General features: G+C 35.5%; 1 protein-coding gene across 4 annotated transcripts in view; it reads right to left on the bottom strand.

The window, feature by feature from the left end:
* Positions 1 to 27,130, bottom strand: part of PTPRZ1 (protein tyrosine phosphatase receptor type Z1) — a 189,078-nt gene that overhangs the window by 47,489 nt on the left and 114,459 nt on the right. For 2 of the 4 annotated variants that reach the window (XM_032761580.2, XM_032761581.2), the window contains exons 9-12: positions 18,478 to 18,662; positions 17,030 to 17,156; positions 10,373 to 10,419; positions 1,143 to 4,695 (exon numbers count right to left, since the gene is read on the bottom strand). In XM_032761580.2, the coding sequence (XP_032617471.1) occupies positions 1,143 to 4,695; positions 10,373 to 10,419; positions 17,030 to 17,156; positions 18,478 to 18,662 (3,912 nt within the window). The remainder of the gene's footprint in view (positions 1 to 1,142; positions 4,696 to 10,372; positions 10,420 to 17,029; positions 17,157 to 18,477; positions 18,663 to 27,130) is intronic. The other 2 variants (XM_032761582.2, XM_032761583.2) reach the window with 1 other exon arrangement.

The raw sequence follows: 27,130 nt of genomic DNA, 5'->3' as shown, positions 1-27,130 counted from the left end.
CATTTCTACAGAAAAACGTTTAGTGTTTTACATCTTGTCATACAATACCTATACATACTGTACATATTAATGCCCATTATTTAACTTAAAAAAGTGTGTAACAGCAGGCATAAAGTAAAATGTATTTTGATGGTTTACACTGCCCTCTTTAGGCAACATTAAGATAAAGACAAAAAAATTAAAAAAATTTTTAACTTCATTATTAACTCTCAAAACTTACTAATAAAACTTAAAAAACAACAACAACAACAACAAAACAAAAACCTCCCCGGCCTGGTGCAGTGGCTCACGCCTGTAATCCCAGAACTTTGGGAGGCCGAGGCGGGTGGATCACGAGGTCAGGAGATCAAGACCATCCTGGCTAACACGGTGAAACCCCGTTTCTACTAAAAATACAAAAAATTAGCCTGGCGTGGTGGTGGGTGCCTGTAGTCTCAGCTACTCGGGAGGCTGAGGCAGGAGAATGGCGTGAACCAGGGAGGCGGAGCTTGTAGTAAGCCGAGATTGTGCCACTGCACTCCAGCCTGGGCGACAGAGTGAGACTCCGTCTCAAAATAAATAAATAAATAAATAAATAAATAAATAAATAAATAAATAAATAAAATAATAATAATAAAAAATAAAGCTCCCCAAGCTGATATGAATGTGGAAATTAACTAATTCCTTTCTATGGGGGTGTGTCAGAGAGAAGTGCTTATGTCACATTACTCTCAGATTTAATAATTCATTTTATAATTAAATAGAATTAGTCTACAACTTATTTTAGAACAAAAGTATGAAAATTAAAATCATCTAAAATAGCATACTCTGATCTCATTTTAAAAGCAGTGTACTAAAAATGTATTATGCAAACAGAATTGCCCCCACCCATAAAAGGCATCCTGTAGAGTAGGAAATATTGACAATAAATAAAAATTGTTTTGTCTATTTTGGAGAGAATTAAATTAAAAACCAAAATGTGTTAAATAATTGTTTGAAATAATGAATAAAATTATACTTCAGAAACTGGAGACTGATTTGTTGAATGTTTTGATTTTAAAAATGATGATGTACCATTTTACCAAATTTCTTTCTATAATTTTTGTTTTACTTTTAGAGCAAGCAAACCACCACACCTCAATCTGTCCTGATTCATAACTAACCTGCCTCTGAAACGTGGAACACTTCTGAGTTCTCGCTAGTAACAGATGGTGTTGGGGACTGTGGGAATCCAGGAGTTATTTCTGAGTCACCTGCTGCCAGGATCCCATCAGCATCTTTTTCATTAGTGTCTGCAAAACTGAAATCTGTGGAAGTCTCATTCTCATTAAGGCTATCTGAGGTACCTTGCCCTGATCCACTTTCTTCATCACTTGTCAGAACTGCCCATGCTTTAGATTCAGGGCTGAGAGGAAGCAGAGCACTACCAGTCTGAATGTCATTTTCCTCTTTTCCATCATTGTGCTTTTGGGATAGCCCATTTGCTGATGGTGATTTACCAGGACTTCTGTCCATACCAGTTTGACTGTCTGAGGATACACTTGTGACTCTGTTATCTTCTTCAGAATTCTCAGATAGTGAATATGAGATTGGATTATTCTGATCCATAAGACTGTTTTCGTGGGTGTCTGAATCATTCATTACCTTTTCCTGTGATTCTCTATAGGATGAGCATGACACACACTTATGTATGGATAAGCCATCACTATCTCTGTCATCATCATCATCACCATCATCATCATCAGTGTCACCATCTTCACCACCACCCACTAAATCGGCATCAGATTTGGCACTATGACTCAGCTCAGAAGTTGCCTTAGAAGGAAACAGCAACTTGGTTGAGGTTACAGAACCATCTCTGTTGGGAGAAACAGCTGTAATGGCAACATGCCCATTTCCTATAGGAATAGAATGATCAGTAGATACAAATGTATCAGAAGCAACTGTTGGAATACCAGCAAATACCTTATCAGTAACAGAACTTTTGGTGGAGGTTAAAATTTCATTGGAATGTATAAACTTATTTATTAATGTATTTAATGGTTCCTCAATTGATAAAACAGGTGTAGCAAATGCATGCCTTCCTTTTGGGGGATGGGCCTGGTTAATCTCCAAATTGGCCGTTTGGAACAACTCATCATTACTGTACAAAGAAGGTACCACTTGGTGGGAACTTTCACTTTTAAACAAAACTGGTTCATATTTCTCACTTGCATAGGAAATGGTCAAACCTTGAAGTGAAGCAGAGTGCATATGAGAGGTAGGCGACACATCAAAAACTGGTACAGATGTAGAGTGCAGCATGTTTTCACTTGAAGCAGAATTTGATACAATGAGATGCAACATTGTAGAACTAATTTTATCAACTTTGGGGGTTTCAACCAATATTGGATCACTAGGCACAGCTGGAAGAACAGTTTTAAGCAAGGTGTCAACATCAGAAGCCTGAAAGGAAGGTTGTAGCAATACTTCAGTACTAAAAGAAGCTGAGGTCTCATAAAATAAGAGCTGAGTTGAAGGAGATAACATTTCACTAGAAGCAGGGTCAGAGGATGCTGGCTCTGAGTTTGCACTAAGCACAGGTTTAAGCGAAGTGTCACCAGATGCTTGAGAGACAGTATGTGTAGGTTGAACTGAAAAGTTATTTTCTGGAACTTGACTAATCTCATGATCAAAAACCTTAGTGGTGGTATGAGCAAGGGACCCTGGAAACATGCCCTTGGTGCTAGAAATGGAAACAGAGGTTTCTTGTAAAGATGCATTCAACTTATTTACATTATCATACATGTTGGGCATGACTGTGCTTTCAGAAGGGTAAACCATCTCATTGAAAGAAGGAATTTGCAGTTCAGTCTCATTTCCATATATTATTTCACTTTTAGAAAGCGCCTTATTATCATCACCAAACACAGATGTTGTATATGGAAATTCAGCTACAGAAACAGGTGAAGAAATGTTAAGGGCTGTCAGCCCATCTGTGTCAGGTAAAAGCAATTCACTATCAGAAGAGGCTCCAGACCATTCCCCATCACCAGAGAGGGCATGAGTAGGCTGCAGTAATGATGCAGTTGGGGTTATTAACGAAGACTTAGGTATTGGTATATGGCTAGGGCCGCTAAATAAGGAACCCTGATAAGTTACACCTACAGAATCATGCACAGGTATTGCAGAACTGTAAGAAACACTGAAGATGTGTTGGGAGCCCTCGTTATCAGACAAGGCATAAGAAGGTTCAGGCCCTGAAGAACGTGCATGCATCATGGCATCACTGCTGGGTGGTTCAACTTGAGAAAACATAAGCGTTTTATAAAGAACACCAGATTCACTACCAAATTCCAGCGTCTCTGAAGCAGCATGAGTAGTGGACAGCACATCAGAATACTGAGCAAGGCTGGGTTCTAATAGCAAATCACCCCCAGCCACTGGCAGAGAAGCATGCAAGGGCACCTTATCACTCTCGGTAGCTGAAGTAACTTGTGGAAGGATTTGAGAAACTGTATGCAGATGGCGAAACAATTCACTACTGAAGGAAGCAGAGGAAAATGGAAGCAAAGGTGCACCATCATAGGAAGACAGGATGGATTCAAATGACACATCGACACTGGGAAATACAGGCGTAGCATGCAAGGCCGAATCACTACTTGAAGCAGCAGGGGTAGTGTTGAGGATCTGATTGTCAAGCAACAAAGGGGTGACTAGAGGAAAGACTTCACTACTGTAGGAAGGTTGAAGAGGTGTCTCACCATTGTATACCGGTTGGGTTGTCTGCGAGTGTACCATGTTGACCGTGGAGACCAAACCCTGTTGTCTGGAGGATGGGGTAAAAGCATGAGGTGTTACCTCAGTTGGGAAGTAGGCAAAGGTAGAATAATGTGGCATTTCCAGATCTGTAACTGAGGGACCCTGTGACATCACTGGGCCTGCAGAAAAGGACTTGGTTGTCTTCTCAGATTCATCAACACGTATCTCAGTGTAATTAGTCTGGAGAAAGCTCTCTCTGCCTGATCCAACATCGGGCTGTGCTGTTACGTCTGTAGAGCTAGGAAACCACACATTTCCCTCCACAGAAGGATCCTTTAGTGATTCTTCTGAACCTGATGAAGTTGAATCTTCAGAAGCATTTCTAGCAGATTCTGGTATAAGGACATCATATGTGATTGTCTCTGGGTTTTCGGAGGAAAATATATACCCTTGGGATATGTTCTCAGAGATGAATGGGATAGAAGTTGCGGGACTGGAGCCTGAAGAATCTTCAGCTCCAGTATCAAGCTTGAAACTGGTCAATAAACTCTCCTCCTCATATTCTGTTATAGAAACTGTATTTAAGGATTCTGCAGTCCCCGACAAGTTCATATGTGGAGATCTAAGAACAGTTTTAGAGCCATCATTTAAAGAGGCTGAAGTACCTTCCACAGTGTGAGGTGGCAGTTCAGTCACAGTCTGAGAAGTCAAGGAAATATCTTTTTCTGTGGCTAATTTAGTGACTGGTTGGGAAGTGGAATTTAAAGATGTGTTGGGAACATCACCCTTTCCAGAGAATTCACTTCCTCTGGTTGGGGATCGGTTAGTCTTGGCTTCATTGTATTTCGTCCCTATGCGATTGTAGTGTGTTGTGGTAGAAATCTGGGGTTCCTTTTTCCTGATTTGGTTTGTAGCACTGTCTCTACCAGGATTCACAATAGCGCCTTCTTCAATGTCTTTTCCCTCTTCCTCCTCCTTTGAAAAGCAAACAAGATTTAATGAGTCATGAGGAAATAAGAGAAAAAGAAAATCTTCATATCTTACACTGCCAATCATCACTTGTGGTATCTTGGGAACTTCTTATCCTCATAAAACACCATTCTGTACAATGCATACCTCTAACCTACAACCTTTACCATCCGCTCTCCAGGGGAGTAATTAAACATAATGAAAACATCTAATTTATGGCTGCCTTTATTTTAATGCTATGGAAAGAAGTGGTTAAATGAATAGATACCACATATTTAAAAGGAAGACACACTGTAGTTATTTATTGACAGTGTTATTTAACATGGCATTTATTTTATTGTTTTTATATTTCTTTGTCCATCAGGCATCAAGGTAAATAGCCATTAGCTTACTGTAATAAGAATTGGCGATGAAACTATTTTAAAGACCAAAGTAGTTGAACATTCAGAATATTTAATTATATCTATTTAGAGCAAATCATAATTTTAAGGTCATAATAAGGGGAAAATTTAGAACTAAAAGAGGTGTTTGGTTTTCTTCTCCTTTTGTTTTTTAATATTTTCCACTTAAGACTTAGGCAGATATTTCAAAGGCAACTTGTCAAAATATGATTCTACTCCTAGTTTTTCAATTTTGTGTTTCCCTTAGAATCACCATTCAGGAGGCTGAATCTTCCATGCAATGACCCAGGAGGAGACTTCTAGTCTTCTGGCTCGAAGTTAACCAAGACCTATGCTTTAAGCATAATCTTCATTGCATGTATATATATATATATATATATATACACATAAAACTGGGCATATTCTATCTAATTATATACTTAGAAAACTCAATTGCCAAAGTTATCAATTTTTTTTTTTTTTTAGTTCATGTGGGACATGATTTTGTCAGTATCTTTGTACCCAACAGCTTGTTAGAATTGCCATTTATCTGATCATCTATTAGATATTTTAAGGCCATGTTCCTTAAAAGAAGAAAAAAATTACTGAGTACAGCCATTGAGAACTTGACCAATATCAGTAGAAAAAATCTGAATCTTAAGCCATGTGTGCTCATGAGCATGTGTCATACACATGGAAATCTGCACTGTATGAAACACACGATTCCAAGCTTAATGGCAGCCTCATTATTTACAGCTTAATTATTTGGCTGCTTGTATTTTCTGAAGCATATGTGACAACTTTAGGAAGTTAGTGCACTTGATCTGAATTATATTGAGTGCTAAAAATGGCTACTCTCTCAGATTCCCTTGACACATTTCCTTACAAGTAGTCAGTATTCTTTATGAAGTTTTACATTCTGTGTGATACCTTGTTCACAAGGACCACATGAGAGGCTTTGCCAAATAATTTCCTAAATAAAATATTCCCATAATCTACAAACCTAAAAACTCAATGCAAAACGAAATGAGAATAATTTGCCTTGACTTGCTTTTAGGGAAAATTGGTTGGTGCCAATTATCTCTTCTTTCCTTAGAAGTTCTCATAAATATTTGTTTTATAATTTGATCCAGAGTTTTGCTGGGGATCAGTGTTAAGCTTGGCAATGTGGAGTTTCTAAACTCTTCCTTGTTTTTGCAAACCTAAATATTTGCCTAGTTTTCTGGTATCACTCCACACTCTTTCTCTCTACCAAAATTCTGTCAAACCTTCATTTTCCTATCCTTTCCTCCCATTCTCAGCAGATGGCCTTCCTGTTTTCAGGGAAAATAGAAGCCACCAGACAAAGACACACTTCTTCTTAACATTAAAAACAGGGACCAACCAAGTTACCTCTGCCCCTCCTGTCCTATTATAACTAAAGAGTTGTTTTCCTTCCTTTCTAAAGCTAATTCGCACTTCTGTGTTTTAGATCTAGTCTCTATCATGAACCTGGGAATAGAACATAATTGAGTAGTTCAGTCTATTTTGTGTTTCTGATTTGTTTTCTCAAATTCTCAAACAGATCATTCTCATCAGCTTAAATTAACTCCGATCTCTCTTCTTTAAAGGGAACACAAAGGAAAACCTTTAATTCACCTTCCAGTTATCATTCTACTTCTCATCTCTCCTTCACAGCGAAAGTTCCCCAAAGATATGTCATCCATTTTCTCTACATGATCTAACAATGTCTATTGACTTCCACAATAATATTACATTTCTTTCTCTTTGCTTATATTTCCACATAAACATCGTTTATCATATACTCCTATAAGCAATGTAAATTTTCATAAAATTTTTATTATAACATAAAGCTACACACCTCTTCTTGTTACATAGTTGGGAAAAAACTATGCCCACATCAGATACATATGCGTTCTATAAACTTTATGAGGTTCAGAACCTCTCAGAACCCGGTGAGGGTGATTAGACTTTCATTAATCCTACCCTGCCATATCTTGTTGATCTCTGTAAGGTCACATTGGCTATGTCAACATTTTAAGGAGAACATATCATTCATGCCCTATGATTACTTTATTCATATCTGACTACAAATATTTTAACAAATACTCTTTCCTACAATTTCTTTGTGGAGTTATTGTGACTCTTCCACTGTAGTTTCGATCTGTGTCATATGTTATCCTTCACAACTTCATTTTAAAAAGTTAGTGTAAAGCCATGATCATGCTACAGATACTTTGTCTTGCAAAATCATACATTTCTGTTTGGAGAGGATCTAAGAAATATCCTTCAAACTCTTTATTTCTATATTCAGGGATTAAAAGTCATTACGAATATATTCCATGCATTTTCCAGCCTGTCATTCATTCCTGCATGAAGCAAAGGAAGTGAATAGTGGATTGGTTAAGCAGTGTTTTCATCCCATCTCATAATCATGCTTCAGGAAGACACATTATGACACGTGTCTCTTTTGATTTGACAATATATTATTAATACAATAGTTAATTTCAATAGCAAGAACTACTACCAATTTGCCAAGCCAAGCTTACCAATCATTGCTCCTGTATCCTTTATTTTAAATCCCCATCTGTGTGGTGGTAGCTGCCTCCCTCCCCCTTGGCAGTGCCAAGGATTCTTCCAGCTCAAAGAATTAGAGCTGCTGTTTCTTTGGGCACTACCACCATGGGTAAAGCCCCACAAACCAAATAAGCCTAATGTCATAAGAATTCTTTCTCTTCCTCATTTTCCTCTAGATCATAGCCATCTACCAACAAGTAATGACACTGATTTTTAATTCTACTCTGCCTTCTCAGGTGACTCCTTCCTCAGTGTGTTGTATATTCTCATTTTGCTTTCCACAGCCTCTCTCCACCCGTCTCCATTCTATTTTAGGTGGGTGGCCAGAGAATGTGGTGATTCCTTGGGAGGTTCCTTACCTAACTGGTCACCACAGGATGGTGCTGTCCCATTACGGAGGCCACGGCATCTGCTGTGCCATTCTCTCTGCACCTTCTCCTTGCCTTCTTGCCTTTCAGGTTTAGATGTAACAACGAGTCCCTGATATCATTCATACCAAATGTACAATGCCACCTCTTGTTTATTTGCATTAAGACTTCCCACACCTGTGAATCATCCTTTTTGATTAAATTAACCTCCATGACTCCACTTGAGTGTGACATCTGTTTCCTGTTGGGACCTGGGCTGATGTACTGAGGCTTTTTTTTTCCCTCCTGTCTAGGAACTTTTCTCTGACTACAACAAGCCAGCCTGCTCACATATCTTCACGTTCTTCTCTAACAGGAAGATCTGCTTGTGTTTGTCATATATGTAAATGGCGAGACCAGAGGCACCATGACAGGCATAGCTTTAGGGATCTCTATTGTAGAGTGTATGACAAAAATAAAGATATACCTCCATTATGTAAGTGGAATAAGCCAGGAACAGAAAGATAAATACTGCATGTTCTCACTCCTATGTGGAAGCTAAAAAAGTTGATTTAATAGAAGTAGAGTGTAGAATAGTGGTTATTAGAGGCTGAGAAATGTAGTGGGGAGGGGGCAACAGGCAGAGATTGGTTAAAGGATACAAAATTACAGCTAGATAGGAAGAATAAGTTCTAGTGTTTGATAGCACTGTAGGATGACTATAGTTAGCAATAATATATATTTTCAGATAGGTAGAAAAAAGGATCTCAAATGTTTCCAACACAGAAAAATGGTAAATGTTTGAGATAATGGATATGCAAACTATGCTGATTTGATCACTATATACCTCATAAATATGTAGAAGTACTATATGTCCATTAAAAATGGAAAATATTTAAAATAATTGTATATAAAGTCACATGTGTAGCCTATTCACACAGCTAAATATTATACTAAATACAATATTATAGTTTTATGTAGAAATTTACTAGTAATTAACATTGGAAGATTTTAAATAACTTTTGTAGGCTTATGGTAAAAGTTGCCTTAGGGTTAATGGCAATAGAGAAGAAAAATAACTAAACATGGATCTTGTAACTAAAGTAACTAAACATGGATCATGAATAATGGTAATGGGAATTACTATGAAAAATAATTGATCATTCCTTGGTCCTTTCTAAAAAGTTTGTGATGTGTAATACTTATTATATGAGACGGAACTTAAACAGAATATCATTTAGTACATGGCGCCAATTACTGAAAAAAGGGCTTACATCAGTATGTCAGACCAATTATTTGAATTAACAACTCAGCACAAATATAATTTCTTTTCTGACTTAATTCTGTTGATCACTTGTAGGCATATATATATATATATATATATATATATATACACACATATCTCCATATGCATGTGAACATGTATGTACATATACAAATAAAGATATTCTTAGTTGAAATCTGTAAACTCTTGTTAAAAGGTAGACTGGTCATTTTGGTAAAATAGTCCCTTGTAAGAGAGACTAGCCATAAGATACGTAAAATATCAAGATAGTTTATACCTATGAAAGACCTAATTGTTATTTATTGCTAGATAACAGCACTAGTTATCACACTTTTATCAGCTCCTACACAGTCTATACACATGTACACATTTGTACTATCATCAACAGTAGCACCTGAACTGAAAACATAATTTCAGTTATGATGAACAGCACATTAAGGCACATGATGAAATATAAAAGATATTAAAGAATCATTTTCTCTCTCTTTAAAAAAATAAAATAATGTTAAAATTCACAGATAGTCTCAAATACCTATAAATTTTATCTATAAAAAGTATAGACTACTCGTAGTATAGGTGTCTGTTGTTAGCACAATGTTCTTCGAGTAGATGAATATTTATCAGCCTAAATAACAAACAATTTAAGTGGGCAAAAATATATATATAAAATTTATATTTTGGGCCATATTTATCGTTAATCTATCAATCATTGGTTATTTATATATAAACTGTAGAATGTTAAGAACTGGTTAAATATAATTTTAGTTTTTCAGAAAAATTTGGAGACTAAAAAAATTCCAGTTTATAGCTGTAGTGCATAGCTATAATTATTTTTAAAGTTCATTGTTTTTTATTCATCACCATTTATATTTCTTGTTTTTTAGTACTATACCAATCAAAACATCTTTCAACTTCTTCATAAGAGAATCATGTATATAAATTATGTGACTATCTATAAAGCTTAGCAACTAACCCCACAAACAATGAATCATACACACAACTTTTATTCATGTGGCAATACCTAACACCTAAGCAACAATTCAAAACAGACCACTTAATATTAAAACATTTGAATATAAAAATGGCTATGATACCTTGATTATTTCTTCAGTTCCAATTAATTCAGGGAAAAGATCAAGTTCTACAAAATTAAAAACAAAATTAAAGTTTTTATTCAACTATTTCAGCCTTTGTGGATTTACCTTTGGGTGAAAGAGAAGAATTTAAAAAGAATAAAAAAGTTAATGTCAGCTTTGAAAATACAGACTTTCTCACAATAAAAATTCCAAATTTTAGTTTTCAACATTACTGAACACTACAACACAACACTATATGAGCTTATATGTAACTCTACCCAAACCTTGATCTCTACCTACCACTCCACTCCCTTCCTCATTCCCCCTGCCCCTGAGTCTGATTGAAGCTAAGAACAGAGAGGAGGTCAGTGAAACCGATAAAACTGAGTGTAAAGAAACGCAAACAATTTTTCATCAGTACAGAGTTATTTCATCCTTAGCAGGGCTGATAAAAGCATGGTTGGGGAAATGCCAGGGATTTTCTGGAGAATTGCTAGAATTTATTTTCTTATTCAGCTACCTCTTCCTTAAGTTTCTATTTTAACTGAGGGACAAATAATTATCTTTACTCCTCAAATCTGGCCTCATACCTATTTCTATACACGGTGCTGCACCAGGTAAAATGAAGAGTGTTTTCCAGCAGGTTCCAGCCTTACAGTCAGTAAGAAGAACTAACAGAGTGAATCTTGTGCATTCTCCCCAGGGAAACTCAGCTAATGCTGTCTGCTTAAAGAATCTGATGACCAGGATCATTCAAGTCTGCTTGTCCTAACAAATCAGAATCAACATATGAATATCTCAGTTCTAAAACAGGACCTGTCAGGGAATGTCAGGAAAGACTAAGCTGGTTCTTTCTCGCCTAAGAAGGAATCTAGCCACTCTACCACATTACTGAGCGGCCAGAGGAGAATTTTTCTTTAGTCTTGGTCTGAGCTGCCTGGGTCATTAGGAAGATGGTAGACAAAGTAACTGTGAGGTTTGAGCATTATTATAATGATGTTCTTCAAACTCCCATGCCTTTATGGAATCTCAGGCTATCGCCAAAATTTACGCTCTGCACTATCCTAAATACTGCTTATGTTCTATGTTTTATGTCCTCAAAGGAAATGTATACTCTACAGAAATTTCAAGGTATAACTGAACCAACATTAAATGTTTATCATACCCAGGTCTGTTTTCCAATACAAAGTTTCTTGACTTTATTTTTATCAAGACTCCTGGGTATTAATATATTGAAAACCATAAAATGAGAATTCATGTAAAATCTGTTAAGCATGCCTAGCTCCCAAGAAGATTCAGATAAAGTTCATACTCTTGACAACTTAGCTGTTTCAAAATTACTTACTCTAAACAACTGCTGTAATTTAAAAAGGAAAGTACTCACTAGAAACAATCACAATCTTACTTTTAATTCTCACTTTTTTTCTTGTTAAAACTAACCATGAAGGACTTTGGAAATTTTATTTCAATCATTAGTGGTCTCTTTCTTCTATTTTTCTTCCTATGAAATCCTTTCGTCACCATCTGTTCTTCATGCTCTTTATTCTTTATGTTTCCAAACTAAAGTGATTTCAATCATCTCAAACACTTGTGTCTTTGTAATCGCCATGCAAATTAATACATGTGAATTTAAAAATGAGATGCAACTAAACTGTGACAAATGACCTTTCATATGATTTTCTAAAAGCTATGACTAAAGTTCATGCATGTAAAAAATCTTCAAATTAAGCCCATTAGACAATACTTAGTTTTATTGAAAATAATTTGAAGTGTAGCCACTCTTTTTCATAGACTGTTGAAATATTTAATGCTCATAATGGCAAATCATAATCAAATACTTGTTAGTGGTACACAAACTGTAGGTTTTTCCTCTGCTAAGTGGATATAGAAAAAATATCAACTATTTTCCATTTGTTTCAACATGCTTAAGAAGGTGTTTAAAATTTTTAAAAAATGGTCTAACTCTACCTAACTTCATACTTTTAATGGGCAAATATAATTTTCTTATTTAATCGTAATAATGGTTGGGGAAGTGTATGTATGTATAACTATCACATTGAGGATTTATTCTCCTTTTCTTCAATATTTTGCATTGAATTGCAAAACTATTGCATTTGACTTATTTTTATCATTTTACCAGAGCATCAACTAACTATAGGGATTATGGTTTCTATTCTAGTAAATTACAATACGGGGTTTTAATCCAATCATATCCCCTATAGAATATTAATGACTTATACTAGAATTGGATTGCTGTTTACTGTAATAAAAGCAAGACTTTTTCTTTGGGCCTCCTTAGTTCTGGGGCAACATGTGTGGGCCTAGGCAGGTCTCCTTGGCACTCTCATGGGTGAGCACCCCCAAGTGTTGGCACATTCATATTGCTGTGTATAAACCCACCTTGAAGGCTCTTTATTCTGGTTTCCAACTGGACTGAGATCATTTGAACAGACTGAAATTCCCAGGAATACTTCAATACCTCTATTTCTTAGAATCCAGAAGCCTTTTGCTGAGTCTCTTCATAACAATTTTGAAATAAAATAATTTGGAAGATTGTTTCTATCTTCCTAAAGATTTTGAAGCCATAATTCTGGATCTGTGAATTCAACAACCTGAACTCAAAGTTTAGCTCTGCTGATGGGCACAAGCTCTCATATTGGGTACCCCTAAACCTGCTGCTTTCTCACAAGTAATAACTGATACTTTAGTAAGCACTGGTTTGAGTCAGGCACTACTGATATATTAAATATTTCAAAAATTATACTGGTTTATAGAATCATCTCCCTTCATCCAAATAGACTCCATAAAGGCTAGAAAAAAGTCAGGTAGTGAACTATCAGGATTTTTTGTTATGAGTGAACACTTAAAATTCACATTTTTGTAATAACTGAACAAAAACTGTTGACTCATTCTGGTTTTGTTTTGGGACACATGTAATGTTAGATTTAAAAAAAACACATTAGGAACACATTAATTTTCTATAACACAAAAAAGCAACACTGAGGTAGGTGAGCAAGCAAGGCTTATTTAATTGTTTGAAGATAAGCCAAGTTTCACAGTGCACGAAATAAAAGCAATGTAGACTGCAACTGCTTCAAACTATAATTCTGCATGTAATAATGTAATAATACTAATAGGAAGGATGGTACAGGTGGAGTAAGGACAGATGTATGGTGACTTAACAAGACAATTGTTATACAACTGAAAGCACACAGTAACAAGAAAACTGTTGATTTAATTCATCATGCATTTAAATCTAACACATAATTATCAAGGCCCTAAAACATGTACTTAAATAATCCCTCTATAGCTGTATGTTAATTAGCTTTATCTTCTATATGAGAAATAAACATAATTATCTTAGTAACAATAAGATAAACATATTTATGAAACAGTTTATTGATAAATATAATTAAGAAGTCTTTTAAAAGAATATACATTCCTTTTTAACATTAAAAAGGCTCCTTGTATAAATTTAAATTAATTTCTAAATGCAAACTTACACATTTTTTTAAACGACAATTTGAAATAAATACTTAATGAGCATTAGTTTATGGTGATACTTTTGTACACAAGTGTAATTAAAAGGTACAAAGGATAATGTAAGCAAATTATTAATTTAAATGCATAGTTTTATCACATTTAGGAAGTTAAAGGCACTATTTGGAAGACTGAGTTGTTCTTCAGGGAAACGGATTTAAATATTTGAAATCTGGCCAGGCGCGGTGGCTCACGTCTGCAATCCCAGCACTTTGGGAGGCCGAGGAGGGTGGACCACGAGGTCAGGAGTTCGAGACCAGCCTGGCCCACATGGTGAAACCCCATCTCTACTAAAAATACAAAATTAGCTGGGTGTGGTGACGCATGCCTGTAATCTCAACTACTCAGGAGGCTGAGGCAGGAGAATCGCTTGAACCCGGGAGGCGGAGGGTGCAGCAGGCCAAGATTGCACCACTGCATTCCAGCCTGGGTGACAGAGCGAGACTCCACCCCAAATAAATAAATAAATATATATATATATATATGAAATCTATCAAAGAATGACGGCAATTATAAATTATCTTTTCATTTCTTTTTAACAAAAGCAATAAACAATACAAAATTTAGTAAACAGTTTATCCTAAATAATAATAGAATTATTAAATAGGCTACATTACAGTTACTAAGCTAATAAAATAACATGATTAACAGAATGAAGTGGTATTAATAAAAACCATGAAATAAGCAGCAAACTCAAAAGCCACTTACATCTATATTAGCCACACAAATAATAAAATTCACAAATCTTGTAGGCAGCAAATCTGTTTTACCAAGCCACAAGATAGTATTACTTTCAAGACTTTCATTGGGATATATTTACCAAAGAAACAATATTTAAGACAATGTAATTTCAATACTAAATTGTAAATAGTTGGATAAACATGCCATTGCAGCCTTTCAGATCAGAAAGAATAACTCCTAAGAGAACCAATATTTTCTTTATAAAAAATAGGATAATCCCAAACTTTGGAGGAATAGGCTTTTGATGCAGGAATTTTTGGTAGAAATAATAGGGAATAATCTACCTAAGTTTGTAACCCTTAGCTTTTAAGAGGCATAGCATATCAAAACATCAAATCAAATACCATCTTTTACTAACACATCATTACTATACAAAATGCCTTAAGAGACTGAGGCATCCATGGAGATTTAATGGTGTATCCAAACAAGCATCTCATTATTACAATGTTCAATAGTGTCCCGGTCCTTTAAATAAATAGAAATTTAAAGTTTTAATAATATTTATTATTTAGTACAAATGTGAAAATACAACAAATGATAGAAGAATATTATACTTTGTGCCAATATAGAGTCAGTCTAACAGGATCACTCAGAAATCACTTATGGAGAAAATACATATTTAATCTGTTTCTTTCATATGCAATAAGTTTCTCCAAAATAAAAAAAAAACAAAAAAATTCAGAAAGTTTAAAGCTTTGGCATAGGAAATAAAATAGGAAACAGTGTAAAAATAAATGGGTAAAAGTAATAATTTTTTGCAAACTCCTGAGAAATGGTTTTAGGTATGAAATTAGAATAGCATAATTAAACCAAGGTAACAAAATTAAGTGAATGTGTTCAACATACTTCATACTCAAAATGCATAAATAAAGGTAGAAGAGATTTTTTTATGTGCTGTATTTCAATCAATTCATATATGGTGTTGGCCAACATGATAAATGTTGTATGGCTAAAGGTGTCATTTTTCTGGGTAGCTCATTGTGAGGAACTTTGGTGAGGGTTGCCATGCAATGGTGTAGTGTGATATGGCATAGTTAAAATCATGGTCAGTTACTTTGATACTCACCTTTCTATAAGACTTAGAGCTCACATTCCATTAAAAAATAACCTGATTTTGAAAAACAATGCTAAATAAAGTCAATAAGAAAGATGGTAATACTCAGGCCATGAGGCAGGTCATAAGAAATATTAAATAATGATATTGCCATCATGGTAGTAGTAATATTCATTAGTTGTTAATATCAAGTTGGGAGATACCTTGGCAAGTTTTGTAGCCTGTAGTTTGGAATGATGCATACTATAATATCTGATGCTCTCATATATAGTCTTTAACTTAAAAAGTCAACTAGTAAGAACAGATATAGTAAGGTGAGCAATGAGCAAGTACTTTATTTAAGCTCATGTTGGATTAAAGTCCCTGCTACAGCATTTAGACAACAATGCAAACCGTGCACATCAGTTTTCCTGCCATAGGTAAAACTGAAATAGGCTATAATTAGTATAATTTGTAACCATTCACTTACATTAAAATTTGTAAAAGTTTCAATGAGCAGGCTCCTAATATGGATGACCAAAGAATATATATATTTACATATATATGTATGCAGATGTATGTGATTATACATATGTATATATACATATATACACATCTATTCTATTATTTAAAATTGCTTATGCTAACAAGAGGGAAACTAAATTATGTAAACTTGTAAATTGTCGAATTATGATGGTCAGCATTTGATTCGGTTATTGCATATGCTCTAAGATCAAAAGATTTTCCCATATATTTAGAGAGAAGGTGCATGCAAATAAAACACAAGTAGAAACAACTTTTGTTTGTCTTGTTTTTGAGAAAGAGTAAGGGCAATCAATCAACCAAGAGGAAAACACCCCACTCCCCATAACCAAACTATAAAAAGTAGAAAAATAGATCTAAGACAAACTCTTGAGATGCTTTGTATAGATATTTGAAAGTACCTCACATGGTCTTAGGATCATGTATATACTTACTACATAATGCTTTGGGGGCTGAAAAAAGGAAATAAATACAAATTAAACCAACTCTTAATTATCCAAAATAACAGTCTCAACATTTACACAGCAATTTTCATTTAATGATCATTACAATATCATAAATATGTTTAGTCGCTCTTACTTTACAAATGGTAAACTCCAATATTAAGGATAAATTTACTTACTGTCTGGCACCAGACCTGCTGAATGAGAAATGGGTCCCACGCCCCAAAAAATTACCTGGCAATCCAGACTTAAGAGAAAATCACATTGCCTTTTGGCCAAAAGAATATAAAGTTAGAGAGAAAGCATCAATGCATACAGTAATTAAACTAACCTCATTTATTGAATTAATATATAGATGTACCTGGGGGCACTTACCAGGATTTTCAGTAGGCATGTCGACAATCAGTTGGTCGCTGTATTTTCCATATAAGCCATTAGTGCATATGGCTACTATTTGAAGAACATAACTCATATTGGGTAGCAAATTATTGAGAATAGCACCCTAAAAGAAAGATGTTAGTAATTATACAAATGTTATTCTCATAGGACTACCAACACACTAGGTATCTTTCCTAGAAAACTTTTTCTCCCTGGTCCATGAAAAATACTTCCATTTTGTTAACCTAAGGAAAAGTTTATGCAATGTTGCCTAGTTAAACTTGTGGTATTTGTGAATTATGAAGAACTGGAAAACTAGGTTTTTTTTTTTTTTTTTTTTTTTTTTTGCTTTTTAAAAATCAGATTTAGTTTTAGGAAGTTTCATTTTTAGCCAGAACGCATCAAATTCATAAATGAGTACCACGAACTAAAAATTAATATTTTAGACAAATAAATGAGGAGCATTTGCAAATAAAGAGCAATGTAAAAAAGTGAACAACTAAGTTATCTTTTTCTTAACAATATATATGCAAGAGCAGTAATAGCATTATCTTCTTCACATAATTATGAAATAAATATATTTATTACTATTTATTTCACAATTTTCCCAGATCATTGTGTCTCCATATTCTAGGCAATTGAATTAAAAGGTTACTAAAATTTTATCCATTTTGTCCACATGATATGAAACATAATTAACAGTGAGTTTTTATTTAAATGCAGGTTCCCAGGACTTGCAGGACACTAGGTGCCTGAATGCAGAGTCCAGTGTCCTTTAACCTGCAGTGGGGACTTTCTGGACCTACATCCAGATGAAGGTTTGTCGACTACACCCTAATCTATGGCCAACACTTCCCTACCAGAGCAAAGTTTAATACTGACATGCTCAGGCCACAAAAGGAATCTGTACTTTATTTGCAAGCGCTGGTGGAGGGAGGCAGGGGTGGATCTTTTTGTAAGAAATTTTGTCTTACATCCCCAAAGTTCTGACCCAATCATGACTTCCCAGCTGTTATCCGAAAATTTTTTGGTGCAACAAAGAGGACTTGTATGTCCCCTACTCTACTTTTCCTGTGCTGATAGAGCGTAATGGAAGACACAATATAAAATGTATCAGAGCACTGAGATTCTGGCCCTGTTCTACAGCTGAAATCTTAAGAAAAGCCACACTAAATGATCTCCAGTTCAGAAGTCATATATATCTACGCTATAATGTTATTGTTGGCAAAGTTATGATACCCATTTAATTAAATGTAACTTTTGAGATAATTTAGTATAGCTTCTAATTTTAATTTTTTTTTTAATTTAAAAATACTCAGCCCACCCCACCTTCACACAAAGTCTAAAAGTAATGGAGGAAAATAATATATAACCATTTGTAAGTTCTTACCTTGGAAATTAAATTATAATGTTACCATATGTAAAACAACTGATCATATAGTTACCAAGTCTTGATAGCCATCTGTCAAAAATTCATGCTTGGTTTGGTCCTCTCCTTCCAACTGCTGGTACAAAACTGCAAACTTCTCAATCATGGTATCATAAACGACTCGAGGTCTTTCCCATGTAACAAGAAGGCTGGTATAATTCTCTGGGTCAGCCTGAACATTTTCTGGTTCTGAACTACAAACTTCAGAGAGAAAAAAAGTACAGTTGTTGATAGAACTTAGCCTTGAGGACTTGCATAAATAAAACATATTCTATAAACATTTTATTGTGTTTTATTTCAATATAAAGTAAAAAGTTACACTTTCTCACTATGGAGCTATTGCTTATTCCATTTCCTATATCTAAAATTTCCCTTTCCTCCCCTCTTAACTCTATCTGTTCAAATCCTAGCTTTCCATTCTGGAAAGGTCTTGGTCAAATGCTACCTCCTTCAATACGCACATTAATCTCTACTGAAGTGATCTCTGTCATTGTCAATCGCCTATTTTATCATTATTACTGCATTATTTGCATACTTTTGTGTTATATTTTTCCTGAATGAATCTTGACTCCTCTAGTGGGTTATAAACATAAGAACCATAGCTCTGTAGTTCTATATTGCCTAGAACATTGTTTTGAATATATTTGGCATAGATTCATTTTTAGAAATAAATGAACAAAGAATATCTGCAAGCTCATGGTGACTTAATTTCTCTCGTTTGATATCTGAAAATATATTCAGTTCAGGATGAGGATAATTTCAATCATGAAAGACTTATTATTGGGACATTTTGTTATTAGAGAATCCTTGAACTAATCTAAAATTCCCAACCAGAGAAAACCAAAGGAAACCTAAAATGGCCATTTCAGTATTTTTCAGACGTGCTGACAAAAATCCCATTTTGTTATCATAAGTAAATTAAGAAGATAATTTTAGGGAATTAAGAGATTTGTTTGTCTCATCTGAAAAAATAGTATTATGAAAAATCATTCAGAGACTTCTTAAAATGAATTCAGGCCCATGCTGGTAATCATGCCCCAAATTCAGATCCATCAGAGAGTGCCCTGGTACTTTCCAAAATGCATTTATAATGTTATAGTTTGGACTAATTTGGAGAAGAAAAACTATAACATTTTATGATATTTTACTAATGAAGCAAAGTAATAAATATAATCTCCTCACAGGCCAGACAGATTTGCAAAGCAGAGGGAGAGAAAGATCTCTCAGGCTGAATATTAATTAATATACTTACTTGTTTCAGGTGATACCTGAAGTTACAAAGCCACTCGATGCGAGCATGCAGTAGACTTAGGTAAATCAGTCATCACTGATACAACAAGTACTCAAAAATATGTTAACAACTGCCGCCGATTGTGACCAAAATGACTTGTCTCTGCTAGTTTGCAGTTCACCTCATGAACACAGGAGGGCACCCACAACTAACAATTGGTCTTACAAATGGCAACAAATATTACATATAATAGTCGTCACAATTTTAGCATATGTACAATATGCTAGCAATGGTATAGCATATGTACAGTATGCTAGCAGTGGTACAGAAGTGATTTAGAAAATATGAATATATATATATATATACCTTTTACAAATAAATACATATATAGCTTTATATCAGTTAGAAATTATTTTTCACTTCAAACCTTTGATGTTATTTTTTGTTTAGGAAGGGCTTAGGTTGGGGTGTTCCTTTAGAAATAAAAAAAAATTTCATTATCAAAAAACATGAATTCAGAATAAGAAAATGTATTTTAATTTAGGTGTATACTACATGATGTTACTCTACTGAGTGAGACTTCTACTGATGTCCACCAGATGGCAGAAGACCTTCAAATAGTCTCAAGTGAGCTATTCATGTTTCTATCATTGGAGCAACAAGCTCGTTCTTGCTTCTAATGAATCCCAAGTTCAGTTTTAGAAAAGTTGGAAGTGACTCTGGACAATATCATTTGTAGATTTCGTCCTCCAAAAATCAATCCCGCTTTTTACAGAATGGGAATGATTTAAAGTGAACTATGCTCTTCAAGATGAAACTGTTTTGAAATGCATTAATTTTATGCATACATACAAAGCATAACAATCTCTTGAGAAAAAAATAAAAGGATTCGTTGCAAAATATCCAAAGGACTACTGCCTAAGTAGCAGAAACGACTTTGGTTGGATGTCTATGTTTGTCTCGCCTTAATAGTAGCAATCAGTAGATGTGTCAAAATTTATGAATCGACATTAATATAAAATAGAGCTCCAAAAAGAAAGTTATATTTTCTTGCCCATAGGTTTTCACTTCTTTGTTCTCCTCCTTGTAAATCTGTAAGAGTTTGTTAGCTATTTGTTTAATAGTTTGAGTTTATATTTTAATTAGAAATTTAGTTTTTAAATACTTGTGTTTATTGATAATCAACAATATAGTTGTATGCTATCAAGCTTCAGGTAAATCTTTTCTTGTAGATGTGGAGACACAGGATCTTATGGTGACAAAAACATACATACTTTAGAATGTTATTAACAGAAAAGCCTATATTTCTATATGTAGTTTATGATCTTGCCAAAGGATTTCCTTTCTATAAGATAGAGCTGAATCTTTTAAATAAGAATTTAGTTAATTCCATATACACTATTTGGTGCTCAAACCATGGAATGACCATAGAAGAAGTGATTAATAGACACTAAATTTTCCAGGTTTTGCATATTGAAATCAGCCCCATTATCTTTTTTTTTTTTTTTTTGAGACAGCGTCTTGCTCTGACATCCAGGCTGCAGTGCAGTGGCACAATCTTGGCTCACTGCAAGCTCTGCCTCCTGGGTTCACGCCATTCTCCTGCCTCAGCCTCCCGAGTAGCTGGGATTACAGGCACCTGCCACCTTGCCTGGCTAATTTTTTTTTGTATTTTTAGTAGAGACGGGGTTTCACCCTGTTAGCCAGGATGGTCTCAATCTTCTGACCTCGTGATCCTCCCGCCTTGGCCTCCCAAAGTGCTGGGATTATAGGCATGAGCCACTGCGCCCGGCCAGCCCAATTATCTTATTAGAAGCATACATACCCTGTAAAGTACATTTTCTGGATTGAAAATCAATAAGATTTTTCCAGATCAATATGTACTCAGACATCAAATACAAGCTGCTATAGAGTAAAATAGTAACAAAAATATAATTTTCCTGATCATGAGGAGTTCGAAACTGTTGAAGCTTCATTCCCTCCCTCAGGATTACATCTCACATACTGATTCCTTTCCACATCTACGTGTGATCTGGGTCATAGTTACTGATTCTTCAGGGGACACTGGCTAAGAAGGAGAACCTAATTACTGGTTAGTGCAGGCTTCTGGCTGTGAATCTGGGGCCCATGTCAAGTCACGTAGAGTACAAGTAAACGGCACTGTACCATACATGAACAGTGAGCAAAGAATCCTCACTATAAAGAATGAGAATGTAGTCTCCTTTATCAGGGAGCTATACATGTTCTTGCTTTAAAAACTTATTTTTAGTATTCCACTCCCATCTGCTTGGTTCTAGGCACTGTAGACATACAGAAGAAGATAGTGTCTCAGCCTTTAGGATGCTCATTCCCGTGATAGCTTTCAAACACTTAGATTTGGTAAGCTCTCAGATGTAACAAGTGGTTTTAGATTCTAAATTCTGCACTCCATTGATAGAGGAATGTATAAAAAACTGGTGAAAAATTCTGCCATTTAGGCCAAATTGGGTAATTCTTTTCAAATTTATACACATTTCCTACTAAAAGTGGTATAAGCTTCTTAAACTTTTAGCTGACACAAAGTCCTATGCTTTATCATTCATCCTCTCATTACTTAAATGAAGGTGATCTGTGGAACCAGTGCCAAAATATTAATAAGCAAAGCACTGAGTGATGAAGAAAAAAACAAAAAAACAGAGACAGAGAAATGCAAATGCATTCCTTGGCTGTGACAAATCTTTGTTAATCAAGAAAGTTGATGCAGATGACCAAGGGGAGATAGGAGATTCCTTCCACTTCTGTTGCTCTCTAGCCTGCCTTGGAAGAAGCACAATCTGCCCTGAGGGAGAAGGCGCAGTCTTAGCTTCAGGTATTATGAGTAAAATGTGGATTGATATGAAATGGCAGGGAGGTGATTCTTAGGGAGTGGCAGAGAAAATGTCATAATTACCCAAGACTATACAAGGACTCACTCAGTTATTTCCCACTAATTTGAAGTTCTGTACAGTATAACACAGCTCATGCCAAAAGTGCTTCGTAAATACATGCTAATAAGTCTACCACTTCCCTATTTGAAGTTTATCAGTCTCATTCTTAAAAGTAGTAAGACAATGACTACTGAGAGAAAAGCTGAATGACTTGCAGATCCAGAAGGTAACCAACGAGGTTGTGACTTCTTCTCGGGCAGTAGCAGATCCTAATACAACCAATGTAAACATTGACACAAATGTTGAATGTAATTGGAAAACATCTATCTCTGTTTTGTACTTCTGAATGATTACATATTCACTTTAGATTAATAGCCAAAAGAAGTCTTTCTAATTCTACCTCTTTCACTCAGTCTTTAGGGACCCAGAGTGACTTCATCAACAGTTCAATTTGTAATATATAATCTTCCAAGAAGTAAATATTCGTTTCACTTTTTAAAATATAGTTGCAGTACAGTGTTTACATACATGTGACCTTAACAAACGCTAGTAACAACCCACTGACCTTCAAGAACGTAAGTCTACTAATGTATAATTCATCATGACGTTTTTCAGGAAATTGTACAAAATTTCTCATAGGTCAAAATATTATGCTACAAAGACACTCCCTTTATGCTACTCTGCCTTGACAACTATTTTATCTTTTACTGTTTTGGTTTTTTTAAGTTTGTATTAAATATATTACAGTGCTAGCAAATGAGATTTGAAGTGCATCCATAATTCTATTCAACAATTATTTAAAAATACCTTAAACATGAAAAACTTGAATAGTATACCATACTCATTGTGATATCTTGGCTCTTTGTACATATATACACATGACAATGATACTAGTTATGAGTCAGTAGCACATTACATTCAAGGGACTGTACTGCTTTGCAAATTTTAGGTCATTTAAACCTCACCACAACCCTATAGGGTGACCTTTTTTTTTTTTTTTCCTGAGACGTTGTCTCGCTCTGTCACCCAGGCTGGAGTGCAGTGGCGCGATCTCGGCTCACTGCAAGCTCCACCTCCCGGGTTCACGCCATTCTCCTGCCTCAGCCTCTCCGAGTAGCTGGGACTACAGGCGCCCGCCACCACGCCGGCTAATTTTTTTGTATTTTTTTAGTAGAGACGGGGTTTCACCGTGGTCTCAATCTCCTGACCTCGTGATCAGCCCACCTCGGCCTCCCAAAGTGCTGGGATTACAAGCGTGAGCCACGGCACCCGGCCAGGGTGACCATTTTTAGCTTTTCCATTCTATAGGTGAAGAAACTGAGGCTAGGGGAGGTTAAGTAAGTTGACAATTTTTATACCACTAATAAGTATTGGTGCTGGAGATTAAAATCAAGTCTACTGAACTTTAAAGTCTGTTTTTCGCCCCTGTGCTTTAGCAGGTCCCTGCTTCTTAGCAGAAAAACCTTGTAAGGCGATAAGAAGGCAGCATGAAAGCATCTGATGCCTGGAAGGCATGGATACAGTTGAACTTAATCTACTTCATACTTTTGCTATGTTTGTACTGTTATTCACACATAGTACTCATTATTTAAAAAACAAACAAACGAACAACAGTTTTTATTGGCCGAGCACAATGGCTCACGCCTGTAATCTCAGCACTTTGGGAGGTGGAGGCAGGTGGATCACCTGAGGTCAGGAGTTCGAGACCAGTCTGGCCAACATGGTAAAACTCCGTCTCTGCTAAAAATACAAAAATTAGTCGGGTGTGGTAGCACGCGCCTGTAGTCCCAGCTACTAGGGAGGCTGAGGCAGGAGAATTGCTTGAACCCAGGAGGTAGAGGCTGCAGTAAGCAGAGATCGAGCCACTGTGCTCATGCCTGGGTGACAAAGAGGGACTCTATCAAAAAAAGACAGTTTCCACTAACTCTTTCGAGACCAGATGGTTCTATTAAATTCTGTGTTACTTAGAAGCGCCAGTGTCCATTCCATGATGCCAAAAAGAAATGCCTTCTTAATAAATGGCATGCTTCGTACAAATGGAAATACAGAGGTTTGAAGTTCTGATAAAATACGCATTAATTCACAAATAATCTATTGAGCGCCTGCTGTGAATGCAAAAAATGAATAAGGCCTAGTCTCTAACCTTACAGAGTTTATATGAATATATAAATCTCACATGGTTTTTGTGATTATTTAAAATGTATTTCTAAAAATACATTTTCCTACAATGCATTTATTGAGAGCAAGATTTTGACAATTTTTATGCTAGCTTTTACTTCTCCTCTTTGTCAAAATGAGGATGTTAGATATTTATAATGGCAAAAAATATATGAACTGAAGGTCCAAAATTGAGGAACTGGTTAAGGTTTAATATACAGTTATAACTATATGATGGAATACGACAAAAAATTAAGAATGATGTATTAAAGGTATAATATGAAGTAAAAAAATCAGTAAACAGACATGGTATAGTCTCATTTTTTGTGAAATATAATAACATTTTTTAAAAATTTCATAGAAAGATCTGGATAGATATTTACCAAAATCTTCATAATAGTTATCTCTGGGTAGTGTAATTACAGGGTATTTTTATTTTCTTCTGTGTGCTTATCCATATTTTCTACGTTTTATAAGTTCAAGTAATAAAAATTTTCAGATTGAATTTAGTAAAGATCAAAACTGAATATAAATACAATCCTCAATTCTTACTCTCAAATTCAGTTCCAAAGGAGATAGTATATCCATTAAGAAAAAAACTTTCGGCAGAGCGTGGTGGCTCACGCCTGTAGTCCCAGCACTTTGGGAGGCTGAGGTGGGCGGATCACCTGAGGTCGGGAGTTCGAGACCAGCCTGACTAACATGGCGAAACTCCGTCACTACTAAAAATACAAAATTAGCTGGGTGTGGAGGTGCATGCCTGTAATCCCAGCTACTCGGGAGGCTGAGTGAGGCAGGAGAATCACTCGAACCCAGGGGGCGGAGGTTGCGGTGAGCCGAGATCATGCCATCGCCCTCCAGCCTGGGCAACAAGAGCAAAACTCCAACTCAAAAAAAAAAAAAAAAAAAAAAACTTTCATAAGAACACAGTATTTCTATGCACAGGACAAATGATAATAAATGCTCATTGAGTGTAAAGACTCGCGATGGAAAAACCAAGTCCTAGTTTGTGAAGAAAGAAACAACTAATTTCTGTGGGTCTAATCAGATTCATTTCTCCTCTTTTTTAACTGCAAAAATAAAAGCAAGTAGCTCACTTCTTTATAATGATTTCAGTAAATGCAGACTGTTATACAATGGGCATCTATAAAAATTATTACATAATAAATCTTGATATGTTAGGTGTTCATTATTGTTAAGTACAATAATTTTACAGAGGATTAACAGAGTCAAAATGAAGAATGTAAATTATTTAGCTATTTTTTTCAGTGACAGAGGAAACTATTTCTTAACAATTCTATCACAATACTGATACTATCTTTTTAAAATTAGAATCTTTCTTTTCCTGGAATGATCTTTAATTTTGAACATGAACTGTACACACATGCTAATCCTACTGTACTGTATTCTTCTGAAGGATGTGCAAATTTTTAATTATTTAAAGGATGTTCAGCAAGAAGAACTTGGCTCCAACCTGTCTGGAAATCTAAAGCCAGTCATTCCTTCTGTGTTTGTTGCCAATAACACAGATGCTCTTTTTAACCCCAGAGGCTTAGACATGAGTAAGCTTTGGCCAATGTTTTAATTCATTCACTTATTCACCATTCATCAAGGAATCAGAGAGCTCTTACTACCTGCCAGGTACTTTATCAGATGTTACAGGTAACAATACTGAGATCAATTAGACAGGGATCTACTAAGGAACTAAGGCATGCACATAAACACCCCTGAAGCAAGGCAAGAAAGGCAAAGTGCCACAACTGCAGGTCAGGGATGATGATGGTTCAGAAGAAAGAGGAATTACATTCAGTTTTGGGTAATCAGGAAGGCCCTATACTGCATAGGGGCATATTAAGTATTTGACAGTGGTTCGTATTAAATGCAAAAAAAGAATTGACTGAATATGTAACTGTGTGGATGAGACTCATCCAACTAACATTACCTGACTTTTCTATTTCATTGCTATCTCAAAATGATATATTTTGACAATGATAGAAACTTTAAAATCATAAATGTGCATATTAGTCTATGTAACTAGAAAAAAAGTTCTGTATCATCTCTGATCCCCCCTAGAAGGGTATATGTTTTGGCAAATGAAGGGCCCCTTTTAAAAAATATTTATGTATTTATTTATTTATTTATTTTTTGAGACGAGGTCTCGCTCTGTTGCCCAGGCTGGAGTGCAGTGGCGTGATCTCGACTCATTGCAAGCTCCGCCTCCCGAGTTCACACCATTCTCCTGCCTCACCCTCCTGAGTAGCTGGGACTACAAGCGTCTGCCACCATGCCTGACTAATTTTTTATATTTTTAGTAAAGACGGGGTTTCACCATGTTAGCTAGGATGGTCTTGATCTCCTGACCTTGTGATCCACCC

This window comes from Hylobates moloch, unplaced genomic scaffold (genome assembly GCF_009828535.3).
Source record: "Hylobates moloch isolate HMO894 unplaced genomic scaffold, HMol_V3 SCAFFOLD_1, whole genome shotgun sequence".
NCBI lineage: Eukaryota > Metazoa > Chordata > Mammalia > Primates > Hylobatidae > Hylobates > Hylobates moloch.
The sequence above is the reverse complement of the archived record's forward strand: the minus strand, read 5'-3'. Positions and strand labels throughout refer to the sequence as shown.